General features: G+C 40.7%; 1 protein-coding gene across 4 annotated transcripts in view; it reads left to right on the top strand.

Annotated features, from left to right (window-relative positions):
• foxp4 (forkhead box P4) overlaps positions 1 to 14,029 on the top strand; it is a 129,429-nt gene that overhangs the window by 36,739 nt on the left and 78,661 nt on the right. For all 4 annotated transcript variants that reach the window (XM_047805363.1, XM_027144330.2, XM_047805366.1 and 1 more), the window contains exon 2: positions 5,627 to 5,804. In XM_047805363.1, the coding sequence (XP_047661319.1) occupies positions 5,637 to 5,804 (168 nt within the window). In that variant the 5' untranslated portion in view covers positions 5,627 to 5,636. The remainder of the gene's footprint in view (positions 1 to 5,626; positions 5,805 to 14,029) is intronic.

Here is a 14,029-nt window from a genome sequence, read left to right as displayed (position 1 = left end):
AGTCATTGTGTACAAGTGGATGGGAAATGTACAGAATTAAATATGTCTTAAAAACTAGTATAATTAACAGATGATCTTCAATAGATTCCAGCGTGATTTAGCCCTGGCTTTATCTTACCCTTAAACAGGGCCATGCAGTGGAGCTATAAAGTGTCAGCTGTAAGGCAGTGGTGGCTAAAATGGTTAAGGCTCTGGGTTGTTGATTTGAGGAACAGGGATTGAACCCTAGCACTGACAAACTGCCAGTGTTGGGCCCCTGAGCGAGGCCCTTAATCCTCTCTACTATCAGGGTGCTGTATCATGGCTGACCCTGTGCTCTGATCTCAATCTCTACAGTTAGGATATGCAAAGAAAGAATTTCACTGCGTTGTAATGTATGTATGTGAGAAAATAAAGGCTTCTAACCCTCCTAAATTTGATGCTAACTGCATCACGCTTGTCATCTTCTGGATCGCTAATTTGCAGAGCCAAGATTACACCTTAATCGCATTGTGTAGGTGCGTTAGGTCCTGTAACTTGAGAAAAGTAGCTCTGGTGCTTTTGTTTTAAGAATCTCACAGAAACCGAGTGTAATCAAAAGTAAAAAAAAAAAGTAAGGTAAACAAACAGCTAGTCAGCGTGACACATCATACTGTTGTTGAGAATGAGATCAGATTTTACACTTTAAGGCAAGCATTAAGGCAACAATGAATATGAGCAAGACTCATAGGCATTATTTAGGCCCGGTTGGATTTGATGTTGCTACAGGAAACTATTTGAGTCGTGGTCTTTGAGAATTTTGGAAAGTCTAAATGAATACTTTCCACCTCTACACACGAGCCTGTAAAAGGCAAAAAGAGAGAAGGTGGAAAGAATGAAAGAAAGAGCAAAAGAGAGAGAGAGAGAAAAAAAATGATGATCTGACGGGGAAAACGGACAAGCTGTATTTCATTTCCATAAATAGAGTCAAATTTGTCATTGTGGTTGTGTATTTTTTATTTTTATTTTTTTAAACATTGGAGCAAAAGCAAAGCAGGCGCGGGGGTTGTAGCCGAAATTGCTAATTTAAACCAGTCTGTCAACATGACGTCATGAGCTCTAACATGCCGTTGCTATAGTCTTCACGTGTTGGGTATTTTGTGCTTAAATCTATAGATAGTTTTGTTTAAAACTATAGATTAGATTTAGATTAACTGTTTCACCTTCAGGTTTGTTATCAATAGTTTATTGGGGTAGATATTGTTAGGAGCTTTAGAGATTTTTTTTTTTCGTTTACGGATGAAAAGCTCAAATGCTGCTCTTCCCTCCTTCTGTCACTCTGGAAGACCAGAAGTTTTAATTGTTTTTTTTTTAGGAGAAGAACTCGATTTAAATTCGAAAGATAGACCTGAGAGCTTGATCAAATTTGTATTAATCAGGATGAAATTTTCAGGTGATCGGGTTTTATTCTTTTATTAAAACCGAATTTTTTTTAAGGGGTTCCCGAGTGAACCAAAAAAGGTCTGCGAAAGAGAAATTATGCTTCTTTCTTTTGTCTCTTTTATTTAGCATGGAGGAAATGGCTAACTTGGGAATAGTTGGAATTTGTTGTGGGCTTGGAGTGACGGCCCACCTGAGAGAGAGAGAGAGAGAGAGAGAGAGAGAGAGAGAGAGAGAGAGAGAGAGAGAGAGAGAGAGACTGAGTGAGAGAGAGAGAGAGAGAGAGACTGAGTGAGAGAGAGAGAGAGAGAGAGAGACTGAGTGAGAGAGAGAGAGAGAGACAGAGTGAGAGAGAGAGAGAGAGACTGAGTGAGAGAGAGAGAGAGAGAGACTGAGTGAGAGACAGATAGAGAGAGAGAGACTGAGTGAGAGACAGACAGAGAGAGAGAGGGAGACTGAGTGAGTGAGTGAGTGAGAGAGAGAGAGAGAGTGATTTTAGATGCCATGGCTGTCTGTTGGCAGCATACAGAAAAAATAAATGTTTCGTTCTGGGAAGAGCAACATTTAAACATGAATGATACAAATTGTGGTTTGTTTCATCATTTCCTGTGCCTGTTTTTTTTTCTCCTCCAAACGATACTTCCCTAAAATGCAATGTGTGATTAAATAAGAAAATAAAAATCTGTAAAGCTGTTCCTTTATTTATTTTTTTTTGTTCCTGCAGTTTTGCACTTTTTGGAACCAGAACTTGGACCAGGTATTTATTCCCCAGTCACCACTCTCGCCTTAGTAACTCTCGGTATCAGCAATATAAACAGGCGGCTTTTAGCAGGCGGTTAGGAGCGCTTTCGGGATTGCTCACTGCAGCCGGCGTACTTGCAGAAACAGGATAGAGAATGAATCATTGGCCCCTCCACCCTTTCGCATAAGTGCCAAAGAAAATCTGCTGATAGGAGAAGTTTGGGGGGGAAAAAAAAGTTAGAAATTAAAAAAAGCTTGCTGTGCATGGACAAATGTGTTACATTACCACAGGAAGACTCTTTTTCTTTTTTCTCCCTCAACCTGATTGATTCTGACTCCCTGAAGCAAAGGCAAGTTCAGTCCCATTTTCCGTCCAATTAAAAGGCAAATGTACGCTTTTATTTGCTCAGTTCCCCCCTCGTGAACGCATTCTTTATCTCTTAGATCTGAAGAAGAATGCCCCCCACCCTCTCTTTTTTCTCTTTCTCTCCTGTGCGTTACTCCCCTGGGAGGAGGAATGCATCTTTCAATATTCTCGAAGGTCAAAGTTCAGCTGGAAGAGGGGAGGGCTCGAACGAGACCCAGCAAGCCTTGGTACTGGCTAAGGCTGCCAAAAACAATTACAAGACTCGGCATAACCGCCGTCTCACACTCGTAATCAGGGGTTCCCAACTGATTTATTGGCCTGCCTTTTTTTTTCTTTCTTTTTTCTTTTCACAACCTCCCATTATAGCTGAGATCTGTACCCATTACTGAATATGACAAGGCTTCTTAGCATGCTTACACCTCCGACTGCTGCTGTCACGCCGCCTGATCGGATGCTTTTGGCCCTGTGTACCTTTGCCAAGTCTCTTGGAGTGGAAGCTCCGCTTTATCACGCTCTCTGAATCGCAGCTCAGCGGCATAGATGAACTCACGCGTTCGAGTCTGTGTTGAAGCAGGAACACGAAGCTCAGAAGAAAGAGGAGAGATACAGAAAGAGAGCAGAGCGCTGATGTGTAAATCTAGTTGTTTATCAGATGATCTATAAATCAGGGTAATACTCGGGGGGAGGGGGGCTGCAGGACAAAGCAGTAGACCAAGACAAGCAATTATACAATCAGGAAAGTTTTCATTCACAGTTGCCTCCTGGACAAGACAAAAGACCAGGATTTTTTTTTTTTTTTTTTTTTTTTTAGAATCTTTTGTCATAGAAACTAAAAAATTTTTTTTTTCAACAGCATAAAAAACACACCAAATGGTTTATATCTTGTTTTATAAAGTACCACAGTTTGTCTCCAGAGAGTACTCTAGTCCATGTCCTGCCACTTCAAATGTGAAACAAGTACATAAGGATTTTATTTACTAGACGTCATAGCTTAAATATATGCAACCAGGAATATAATATGAATGGAGTGAAATACCACAACTTTAATGCTAGCAAAAAGCCCTGTCAAGAACTGATAGTCACTAATCAGAATAATTCTGCCCATAGCTGCAAAGCCAAAGACTGACTGACTATCTATCTATCTATCTATCTATCTATCTATCTATCTATCTATCTGTCTGTCTATCTATCTATTTTTTGCTCAATGCCACCAACACCTTTCTTCAGATTTAGAGCCATCATCAGGATTTCGGAGATAATAATGGAGCTATATAAAGTCTCCTTCTATCTGCTAATTTGGTTTGTGTTTATTTTCCATAGTCTGTAGTTATTAAGTAGCTGCTTTTAGGCCTGCCTTTTGCCCAGTTTGCTAGCTGATTCATTTACTATACTGAGATTTCAAAGTCGTTGTGGTGCACTAAATCAAATTCCAAGACATTGGATCCAATCAATTCCAGCCCAGTTACATCAGTCAATTTTTTTTTTAACTTCACCGATTCCACTCCCATATTTTCCCATGACTTCCCATGAAAAGGATGATGCCCTGCCCTATCCGTCTGCTGTTGCTTCACGGCTTGCATTCGAGGTTTATCCAAAGTCAAAACACCTGCATATTGGTTATTGGTTTGCAGGCCCCTATACCTCCGGATACACCGGCATCCTTTTCAGTCATGCCATCTAAGCATGAACGCTTCATTAGCCCACTGTTAGCAGCCAAACTTTCACCAGGTGGCTTTGAATGACACGCTTTATGAACCATGCACCGTGATGAAAGTTCTGAAATCTGATTCAACCTCTGTGCTTCAGGTGCCCTCCCAAGTGTCAGTTTTTTTTCTTCCTCAGAAAAGACAAGCTGCTCTCTATCTTTTAGCAGTGCAGCTGTTGTTGTGGCTGGCCACATGTGCCAGATAGCACCATGGACAGATAAATCCGATCCCACAACAAACACAGCCCCATGTTATGTTCTTTATTTTCCCTGAATTTATTCTTCTTCTTAAACGAACGTGGAGAGGATTTCACACAGACGACACGTCAAGCCCTCACCTGCTATCGTGTTTTGTTGTTTTTTTCTCTATCTACTCGTCTCCGTCTCGACTCTTCTTTTCCACTAATGAAACATTTGCCCCTTCATTCCCAGGAGCTAATCATCGCTCAGATGCCTGCGTGGCATTTTGTTCGACAAGCCTGGGGTTGCACAGACACAAAGACATAAACAAAAGCAAACAAAACTTTATTTTTAAAACTGGAAGAGGCAGAAAGACGAGCTCGTGCTTGTTATTAGAGGAGGCACGGGTCGCGTTCGCACATTTGAAGGTTTTGTTATGTATCCCGTGCTCCAGCAGCTCTCTCTGTCTTTCTCTCTCTCTCTCTCTCGTCTCTCCCACGCTCTTTTCCCTTTGCTTCTTAACCTCTACTACTGCATTCCTGCATTGTAGAAAGTTCTGTTTTCTTTGCCATCTTGTGAAAAAAAAAACAGGTCTGTTTTTTTAATGTGTTTGCCAATTGCTTTCTAATTAAAAGGGAGCTTCGGTGTAGATGGAGCACATGCATCAAAACTCCCAAGTTTCTCAAGATGTCTCAAAGCGAGATTCAGAAATAGAGCTGATTTAACGTGCGTGTTGTAATTTTTATGATTTATTTATTTTTTTTTTGCGAAAAGAAGCGACACTTGTGTGACAATCCCAGGAATGAAGTTTCTGTTCAACACACTGGAAAGTTTTCTTCAATCAAACATAAGTAAGATCTACTTGGTTTTTTGAAGTATTCGCTGATCTATGCGAGACACTAAGAGTCTCAGGTGGCATCCTGACCCTCTTCAGATTGTACGACATCCAGTCAGTTTGTTTACCGAGAGTTCTCAAGGTTGGCAGATGTGACATTGTGTGTTGCGCTCTATAGAAATGCTAGAGACGTTCACATTCTCAATAAGCCACATTGAATGCTGTTTGTATTCCCTTAGATTTAGTGAGTTTGCATGTTTTTGTTGCAAAACTTGTTTGCTTGCTGAGACTTGAACATGCCCAGAGCTACATCTTAAGCAACTGCAATCGTTCATGGTCATTTTAGTCTTTGTTTGGTTTAACACCCCCCCCCCCCTTCTCACTGTCCACATTCACTCAGGTGCCACGTGATGATGGTAGAATCAGCAACTGAGACCATTCGAACAGCGTCCTCCAACCAAAACGGAGTCAGCAGCCTAACCAGCCAGTCGGAGGGCGGAGGGAGAGAGGGCGGATCCAACGGTGATGCCAATGGGGAGATCAGCCCCGTGGATTTACTGCACCTTCAACAGCAGCAGGTGTGTGTCTTTTTTTTTTTTTTCTAAGTTAAAAAAAAAAACCCCAGGAAGTTAGTTGCTGGTAGTTTTGTGTGTCTTGTGCAATTCCCTCGCTTGTGTAATGTATAAATACCCGAGCGGTTTTATGAGAAGCAAACTGTGAAGTTTACATTACACACTGGTTTTCATAGAGCCTATTGCACAAGTTCATTATCATGTGTTCAATTGTACACTGTGCATTTCCTCATCCCTCAGGTTAGGTATTATTCCTGGCTTATCATTGGTGAATAGTAAGTAAACATCCTACATTTGGCAAACATTCCTATTTGTCGAGACACTGATATGAGGGAAGGCACCTTTAGTTTCGACAAACTTTGTCCCCAATACAGACGTGTTCAGCAAGAAAGTGTTTTCTTTCTAGTTTTCTTGATGATCCTAAACCTCATACATACTGTAGACCAAGTCTAGACCACCCAGTTCCCCTAACTTATATAATAACATCTGCAATGCTAGTTATCCTGTTAGGTAAATTAATGCAGAGTAAGGGAAAGGAAGGTGTATTAAATGGAGGTTGTGTGATTATCATCCATTATTGCTACCAGTAACGATACTCACGTGTGTTTCCCCCGAGACACGCGAAGCCAAGTGTCTAGTGTTCCTAGTGACACTTAGAGTAAGAAGGAAGGATAGTGTACGTGATGTCTTGGCGTCAACAGAATAGGGGCTCACGATACCCTGATGATTTTCTTTTGCGCCACTCAGGACGAATTCTGAATGTAGCACTATGTGTTTTTGCTGTCAACAAAAATTCTTTGGCCAGGGTTTTGGCTTAGAGCTCTAGTGTTCTGTTGTCACATCATTAAATATTATTTGACTATCAATTTTTCTCTTATGCTAAACGATGGAGCCTTGCTGACGTGTAGTGTACGCTACAGTTACAGCATCGAGGTGTATCACATTGCTGTAAAGTGCATTATATTTGGTGGAAAAAAAGAAAATGAAATGTACTGAATGAAAAAAAACTTATTTTTCCTTTCCTGTCACCCAGGTTAGTGATTTGTCTGACCCAGTAGTATCAACACCAGGACAAACTGTGCAGCCGTTTGGACTCAAATTAGCTACCATCCACTCTCCTGGTCATACAATCTCTTATAGTGTTATGGTTAATAAAAGCAATGGAGGAACCGTGGGAATTTGTGCACTTCTGATCTTTGGTTCCTCTCCAGTTGCTTATCGATTGCTGCAGTCCCTGACCACAGTGTAATTCTGTTAATGCCTCTCAACAGCCATGTTGCTTTAGATGACACGTCAGCACGAGTAATGTTGCACCCTGCTCTCTTTTCTGCTCTGGCCCATGCGTCAGTGTCTCCCCTGTCCAGCGCGTCAGCTGGAATTTCCTCACTGCTTCCCGGACCTTCTTGGCTGAAACACTTTCATTTTTCGCTCACACCATCCCCCTTAAACACAGGCCAGGCGTTCTGACCCGGCCAACAGGAGCTGCGTCGCCATTCCGATAGCCAGATAGTGAGACCGCGAGAGATTTGTTGTGAATCGATTTGTTGGTGAAACTTTCAGCCACATGATCTCGACTTGGTCAGTTTGCTTCTGAGGTAATATCAGTAAAAGATATTTGATAGATTTGAAAAGGATAACAGAATGACCAGCGTCTGTTAGCTACCCTTAGACGGCCAACCAGTTTTAAAAGTTACCAGATGGCCTTTAGCAAAAGACATCTACCAAAAGTGAGAGAGAGAAAAAGAGAAAAGAACAGACCCCATCTTTCCAAAACCTGACCCACCCCCTTCACATTTCCCTGCTTCTGTAAATTGAAATAAGCAAGAGGAATTCTAATGAAGGTAATTGAAGGGAATTGCTTTTCCTCTTTGGTTCCCGTTGCCGATTTAGGCGTGTGTGTGTGTGTATGTATGTGTGTGTGTGTGTGTGTGTGTGTGTGTGTGTGTGTGTGTGTGTGTGTGTGTGAAGCCTCCCACAGAGTAAGTGAGATGCTTTACCTCACACAAGTGGGCCTTTCTTCCATGGCAGGACTGTGTTATTGCACCTGTGTGTGGTCACGTGAACCAAACCTTTAATTAGAAAGAGAAATGGCCAGTAAGTCCTACTCCAAACCATTCCCAAAGTCAAATACATGCCATCCACAACCTCACTAGCGCACACCGTTTTCCTTTTCCCCCCAGCTTCTCATTGCCTCACCCACTCCTTGTTTCTGCCGTATCTAGAAAGTTACACCAGGCCTGTTTAGCAGAACTAGCTAATAATTTAGAACAGGGAGGAAAATAGATATTTGGAAAATATGAAGTATTTGCCAAAAAAAATAAATAAATAATAAAGCGTTATTTTTATTTGAATAGCTTATCTTGCTACTTGTGTTTACATGATTGTAGTATACTATTGCAGTTGAACATGCATTTATTACACATGTGATTTCAACAGAACAATCTAGAAAAAATTAAATAAACAAAATGCTATCATTAGTTCTTAGAAATCTAGACGGATTTAAAACTTTGGCTATACATTCATGTAATTTTTTTTAACAATAAATGTGGAGAGATTTTAAAATGTTCAAACTTGTTTTGTCATATTAACTCTGTAGCTGTCAAGCTGTCAGCTACAGAAAGCTAAAGCTCTAAACTATGTCTAAAACTGTACTCTTTACACTACATGAGCTTTGAAAATATTTTTAATAAAATTATAAAAAAAAGTGTATTAAACATTTTTAAATAAATTCTTAAAAAGTGATCTGATTTGATGTTAATATATAAACTTTTTATCTTATAGTAGAAAACAAATATAAACAGTGTATTTTAGTATATTTTTAATATAAAAATGTTTTTTAAACATTAATAAAATAACTTAATAAAATAACTTTTCTTAAAAATACTTTAAATTAAAAGATCCATGTTTTGGTAAAACATTTACACTTGTTTCCATGAGTGAAAATGAATTCACTTAAAAATTTCACTTAAAATAATATCATTTCAATTCTACAGTTAATCCAGAACTACTTAAAGCAAAGCTTAATCCATGGTGAAAGCCTATTAACACTAGTTTAGCCTATTAACACTAGTTTACTAGCTAATTTTCATCTCCTTAACCTACACTCAATCTGCGTCACAATTAATAACGACCAGCATGAACATGGGCACAAATGTGACTACACCAAACAAACAACTCGGCTGCGGTAACTTGTCGTTTATAACAATAACATTCAGTCTTTAAAAAAACAACAAAAAAACAACTAAATAAATAAATCAGACTTGCTCTGCTGTGTGAACAGCCTCAGACCTGTGTTTCACAGCCCTGCCCCTAGAGGCCTCTTGAATTAAGTGTATATTGATTGAGTTCTCTGCTCTAACTCTCCTGACTCAACTAAAGCAGACTCCAGATTCTAAAAAAAAACAAAAAAAAAAACCACAAAAAATCCAACAATAAAGGCACTTCATCAGAACATCAACACAAGTGTTTTTTTTTTTTGTTTTTTTTTACATCATCAAACCAAAACTGGCAAAGCAGCAGTTTACTCAGAAATGAGTCAGTGGCCGTTCCTTCCTTCAACATCTTTTTTTTTAATGTTCCCTTTTTAAATCTACCTCCCATAATTTACCAGTTCTTCAATTCAGACTTTTTTATGTTAACGCATGGCATTAGTTGTCATTTAATTGCTGAAATGTGTGTGTTGTATGAGGTTGTGCGTGTATCCAGAGCCCTTAGGGTAGAGGATATGAATCTCCCTACACCTGCTTTTCTCCTGATTTTTTTCATTTTCACGAGGTATCATATTCTCTGACTCTCCCCATAGACAGAAATTTAGAAGGCCACGCCTTCTACCCCCCAGGGTGCGTGTTTGAGTCTCTGTCACATTTGATGTTGGAAACGTTAACAATACAAAAAAAGATATGTATTAACCGCAATACTTCCTTATAATTGCATGACTTAGATACTGGATCAAAACCTAAAACCACAAGAAAAAGTGTGACTAAAGATGAAGCAAGCACCTTAATGCTTTAGCGAAAGGAGCCACAGCTTTCTTCTGGATAATCTGGATCAGTCACTTGCTTGATTTATATTTCTGACATTTTATGGTTGAAATGCTTCAGTTTGCTTTTGTCCTTTTGGTTTTCTTTTCTAATTTGGAGTTCTGAGAAGGTGAACTTGGCATGGAATTTTTGTTTTTTTAGCATGGCCATGTCTCTATTTTTCTCTCTTATTAAAGTTGTAATACCTCACAAGAAAAGCAGCTAATTCATTGGAACTGTAAAGTTGATTAAAAATATGTTTTTTATTATTTTATTATTATTATTTTTAGAAAAATTTAGAATCAGTGATAAAGTGAAAAGGAGATGGAATTCACAAAGCCTTGGTTCTTGATTCCAAGCTGCGTGTTTTTGTCTTATTAACATCAAAGAAATGAAAACAGTTTACAGGTGATGCTATAACTTTAAACTGAGAAAAACATAATTCTTTACTAAACAAAAAAAATGAATTGCTGGCAATTTGGTGTGTTATAGAAAGGAATAGAACAGGACAGGGTGTGCAGTTATAGGAAAAGAATCAGTTATGCTCTGTTGATTATTATTCCTCAGCAATTACTTTGCCAATGATTGGTTTTTGCTGTGGTTATAAAAGGACATGTAGAGAGCAAAAAACTAGCTAAGCAAACACAGTAACATGGTATCCAGGCAAGAATTCTACTAAGACAGACAAGTTAAATATCCTACTTTTCTGTAAGCAAACCCTTTAAAGTTTTATATATATATGTGACTTCCTGTAAGTTTCTTACAATTTAGTCCGTTGATGGTTTGTGTTTCACTTCTCTCTGGCTCACCTAAAAAAAGCAAAAATAAAGATTGCCACAGTTTTCTCAGGAAGTGCCTCCCAGCCACCCAGTCCCACGCCAGCCCACCCACCTGCCTGTACACACACACACATACACACACCTTCTTACTGACTCATACACTCACTTAGCCCTCAGTTCCTCCTCCTCTTTCTGTTTATTGCTTCTGCATTGTCCCCCCCCCCCCCGCTGCCTCCAAAAGACTCTCCGTTCTCATCCGCCTCTTTTAACAAACCCCGGCTCTTTCACCTGGATGCAGCGGGAGTGGTGGAACTCAGTGGAGCGGAGAGAGGAGGGGAAAAGGAGGGGGAAAAATAGACAGGACACAAAGCACTCTCTCCACGGGCCCCTCATGAGCCTGGAAGAAATCACAGACATCTCTGCAGCCGTCACAGACTTACAGCAAATAAACAGAGGTCCCTAAGAGCTATGGAAAAGGAAGGGGGGCAGATGTGGAAATAGAACAAGATGAGTTGGAGTCAAGGGAAAGGAGGAGAAGAGGGAAAAGGGTGTGAGGTGGAGAGAAAGAAAGGAGGTTAGAATGGGTTGAGTTGGCATATTAGAGGAAACAACTACAGTATAAAGAAGAAATACATTAGATGTATTGTTAGTCGATATATATGGAGAGAGATATAGAGGAGGATATGCTGGAGAGGTGTGGACAGCTAGGAGATGAGGGCTAAGAGGGCAAGAGAAAAGAGCAGAGAGGCAAAGACGAGTGAACATGGAGAGTGGTGTCAAAGTGGTGGGAGGGGGAGAAAAGAAGTGAATGAGGGGGGAGGAAGAAAGTGTAACGCTGAGACGTGTCAAGAAAGGCCTGGGCCCCCCTGAGGAATGTTTCTTGTCTGCTTCACAACCCTGAAAGAAGAAAAAAAAAACACTGCATTGGGGTGGGGGTAGAAAAAAAAAGAGAAACAACAGTACACACTGGCCAAGTCCTTGTAGTATTTCACCCCTCCTTGTTCCACAAATCCAACCACAGGGTCTTGTCTTTTCATTGGCATGAGTGTGCTTCACTTCAAATGCCTCATCCACTTCTTTACCTGCACTAGGATGTGTCTCTCTTTCTCACTTTTTGTCTTCCTTCTCCAGTAGGCAGTCATTTTACTTCAAAGCAGGCCTTCAGACAGGATGCTTTCCAAACGGCACATGGCAGGTTACAAACATCGGTGGGACCAGAGCGGCTCTGTGAAGCCTCATATCACCCCTCCTTTCATAGCGTGCACTTGGTTGCGCGTATGTATGTGTGTATCTGACAAAAACCAGGTGCCCTTCTTTTCTTTTTTTTTTACCCCTCCATCTTTTCCACTGCACCCAACTTAGAGCTCAGCAGCTAAAAAGGTACCCCACAATTTAAGTTACCAGAAAACCCTGTCTGCTCTCTCCTCCCAGGGGCTTTGAGGCTGAGGGAACTCCTCAATTTACAGGACCTCTCATGTGCTTTAGGAGGCCTAGTTTTCACATAAGCATGGTTTGTGATATCGAGCCCGAGCTAGCAGTGTGTACATGTGAGGGACCGAGGGAGAGATACAGTAGGAGGAGAGACGTACATTGCCACTGAAGAGCAATTTTCTCCAGGAGTGCCACTCAACTGAAACAGAGAGAATGGAAAAAAAAGAGAAGGAGGGGGCGGTGGTGAATCGAATTTTGAAGCAGGCTCCTTCTCAAGTCGGGCACTCTGGGTAACCTCACAAGGAAGAATGTTAGGACAAAGGGGCTCTCGTAATTCCTAATGAATTGTTAAAGGACAGACAGACAGACAGACAGACAGAGAGAGAAAGAGAGAGAGAAAAAGAGAGAGAGAGCTGTGTTTGGCCCTTTGGGACAGTGCCAGCCCCTCAGGAGGTTCACAGTCTTGGCCAACAGACAGCTTGCTTGCTTTTAGGAGGATTTAAGAAGATGCATGTGGAAACCATGGATCTTTCATCTCATGCTTCATCGCATAGATGTAGAGACTGAGAGTATGCTTAACTATTGTCTCTCTCACTTCCTCTTCTCATAGCACTCTTACACGTCTTGCCTTCTCCTTCTGCTTTCACTTCACGTTGCTCATCCTTTAAACTGAACATGTATTTGTTTATATAGTCCTTTCTTTCCTCTCACTGTTTTTTTTTCTCATTGTGGACCTGCGAAAACTGAGTTTTCCTTTGCTCACTCCATTCACTAGCTGAAGAAACATCTTTTAAATGGACATCATATCATAGGGATTCCAACTCTCGAACTCCCTGTGATAAGGTTTAGACTGTTGCACTACTTGGGAGGTTTCTACGCATTTTTTTTTTGCCAGTTCCCTCTGCAGCTGTCCAACTGTATGACAACCACCAATCTTTTTAAACTGTTACTGTCTCAATGTCAGAGGGCAGCTGAATATGTTGTGGTAGAGCAATAACTACTTTATTTTACATGAGCAAACAGACTACCATGATTACATGGTAACAAATCAAATCAAAAGGTCAATGGTGTTCTCCTGGACACCCAGCCATGGTGGCTGAGGCATCTAGGGATTGAATCTGCCAAAGATATGGTGAAAAACTAGACCATTTTTTATAGCTTTTGTCTCCCTTCTGATCAGCTTATAGCCAAATTCTTCTTCCAATTGATTCAGAGCCACTTGGCATCTGCTTGCACTTTCCTCCCAGAGTTACCAATTTATGAGGGCAAAACAAGTACTTCTTCCTGTAGTTGTAATGCCCTAATTTTTTAGGGTAGTTGATTGAAGAAAGGTCGGAGAACCTCACGATGTAAGATACCGAAGATATGGTGAAAGCTTAGACCATTGGCTATAGCTTTTTGGCCAAATTTGTCCTAATTTATTTCACTTCCACTACTTGCAGCTTCCATCCAGAGCTACAAGTCTATGAGGGTAAGACAAGTACTTCCTCCTTACTAACTGTCGTCTATGACGTCTCGTAGGATTTTTAATCAGACTTCATAGGAAATGCTGAACAATGCAGATAATAGTTTGATTTGATGGTGCCATTGCCAAAACATTTTCGGAACAAGCATACAAGTCTCTCTAGTTCCCTTCATTAATCAGGATCTAGCTGGTGACGGGTATTATGGGGAGTTCGGATAGACTCACGTAGTGGACTCTTGGTTGGACTACCTAGTTGGCATTCAGTTGGTAATGACCACCTTGCATCAGTCAAAGCCTGGCAGAGCTTTTGGATAGGGGTGGTTTTAGTGAGTGGCCAATTGTTTGTCAGCCCTTTCCGTATTTCTTCAAAACTACTCTCTTGTACCCTTTCTACTTTCTGTCCCTCATCCTCCGCTCTCCCTCTATATAAGCAGCTTAAGGCTACAGAACAAAGGGACAGCATGAAGGGAGGAAGAGATTTGTGGCTTTGAATGAGAGTATGATATCCCTTTTAGGAAGGGGATGAGTGCTTATAGC

This window comes from Tachysurus fulvidraco, chromosome 2 (assembly GCF_022655615.1).
Source record: "Tachysurus fulvidraco isolate hzauxx_2018 chromosome 2, HZAU_PFXX_2.0, whole genome shotgun sequence".
NCBI classification, from domain to species: domain Eukaryota; kingdom Metazoa; phylum Chordata; class Actinopteri; order Siluriformes; family Bagridae; genus Tachysurus; species Tachysurus fulvidraco.
Note: the sequence above shows the minus strand (reverse complement) of the source record. Positions and strands in the feature narration are given on the sequence as shown.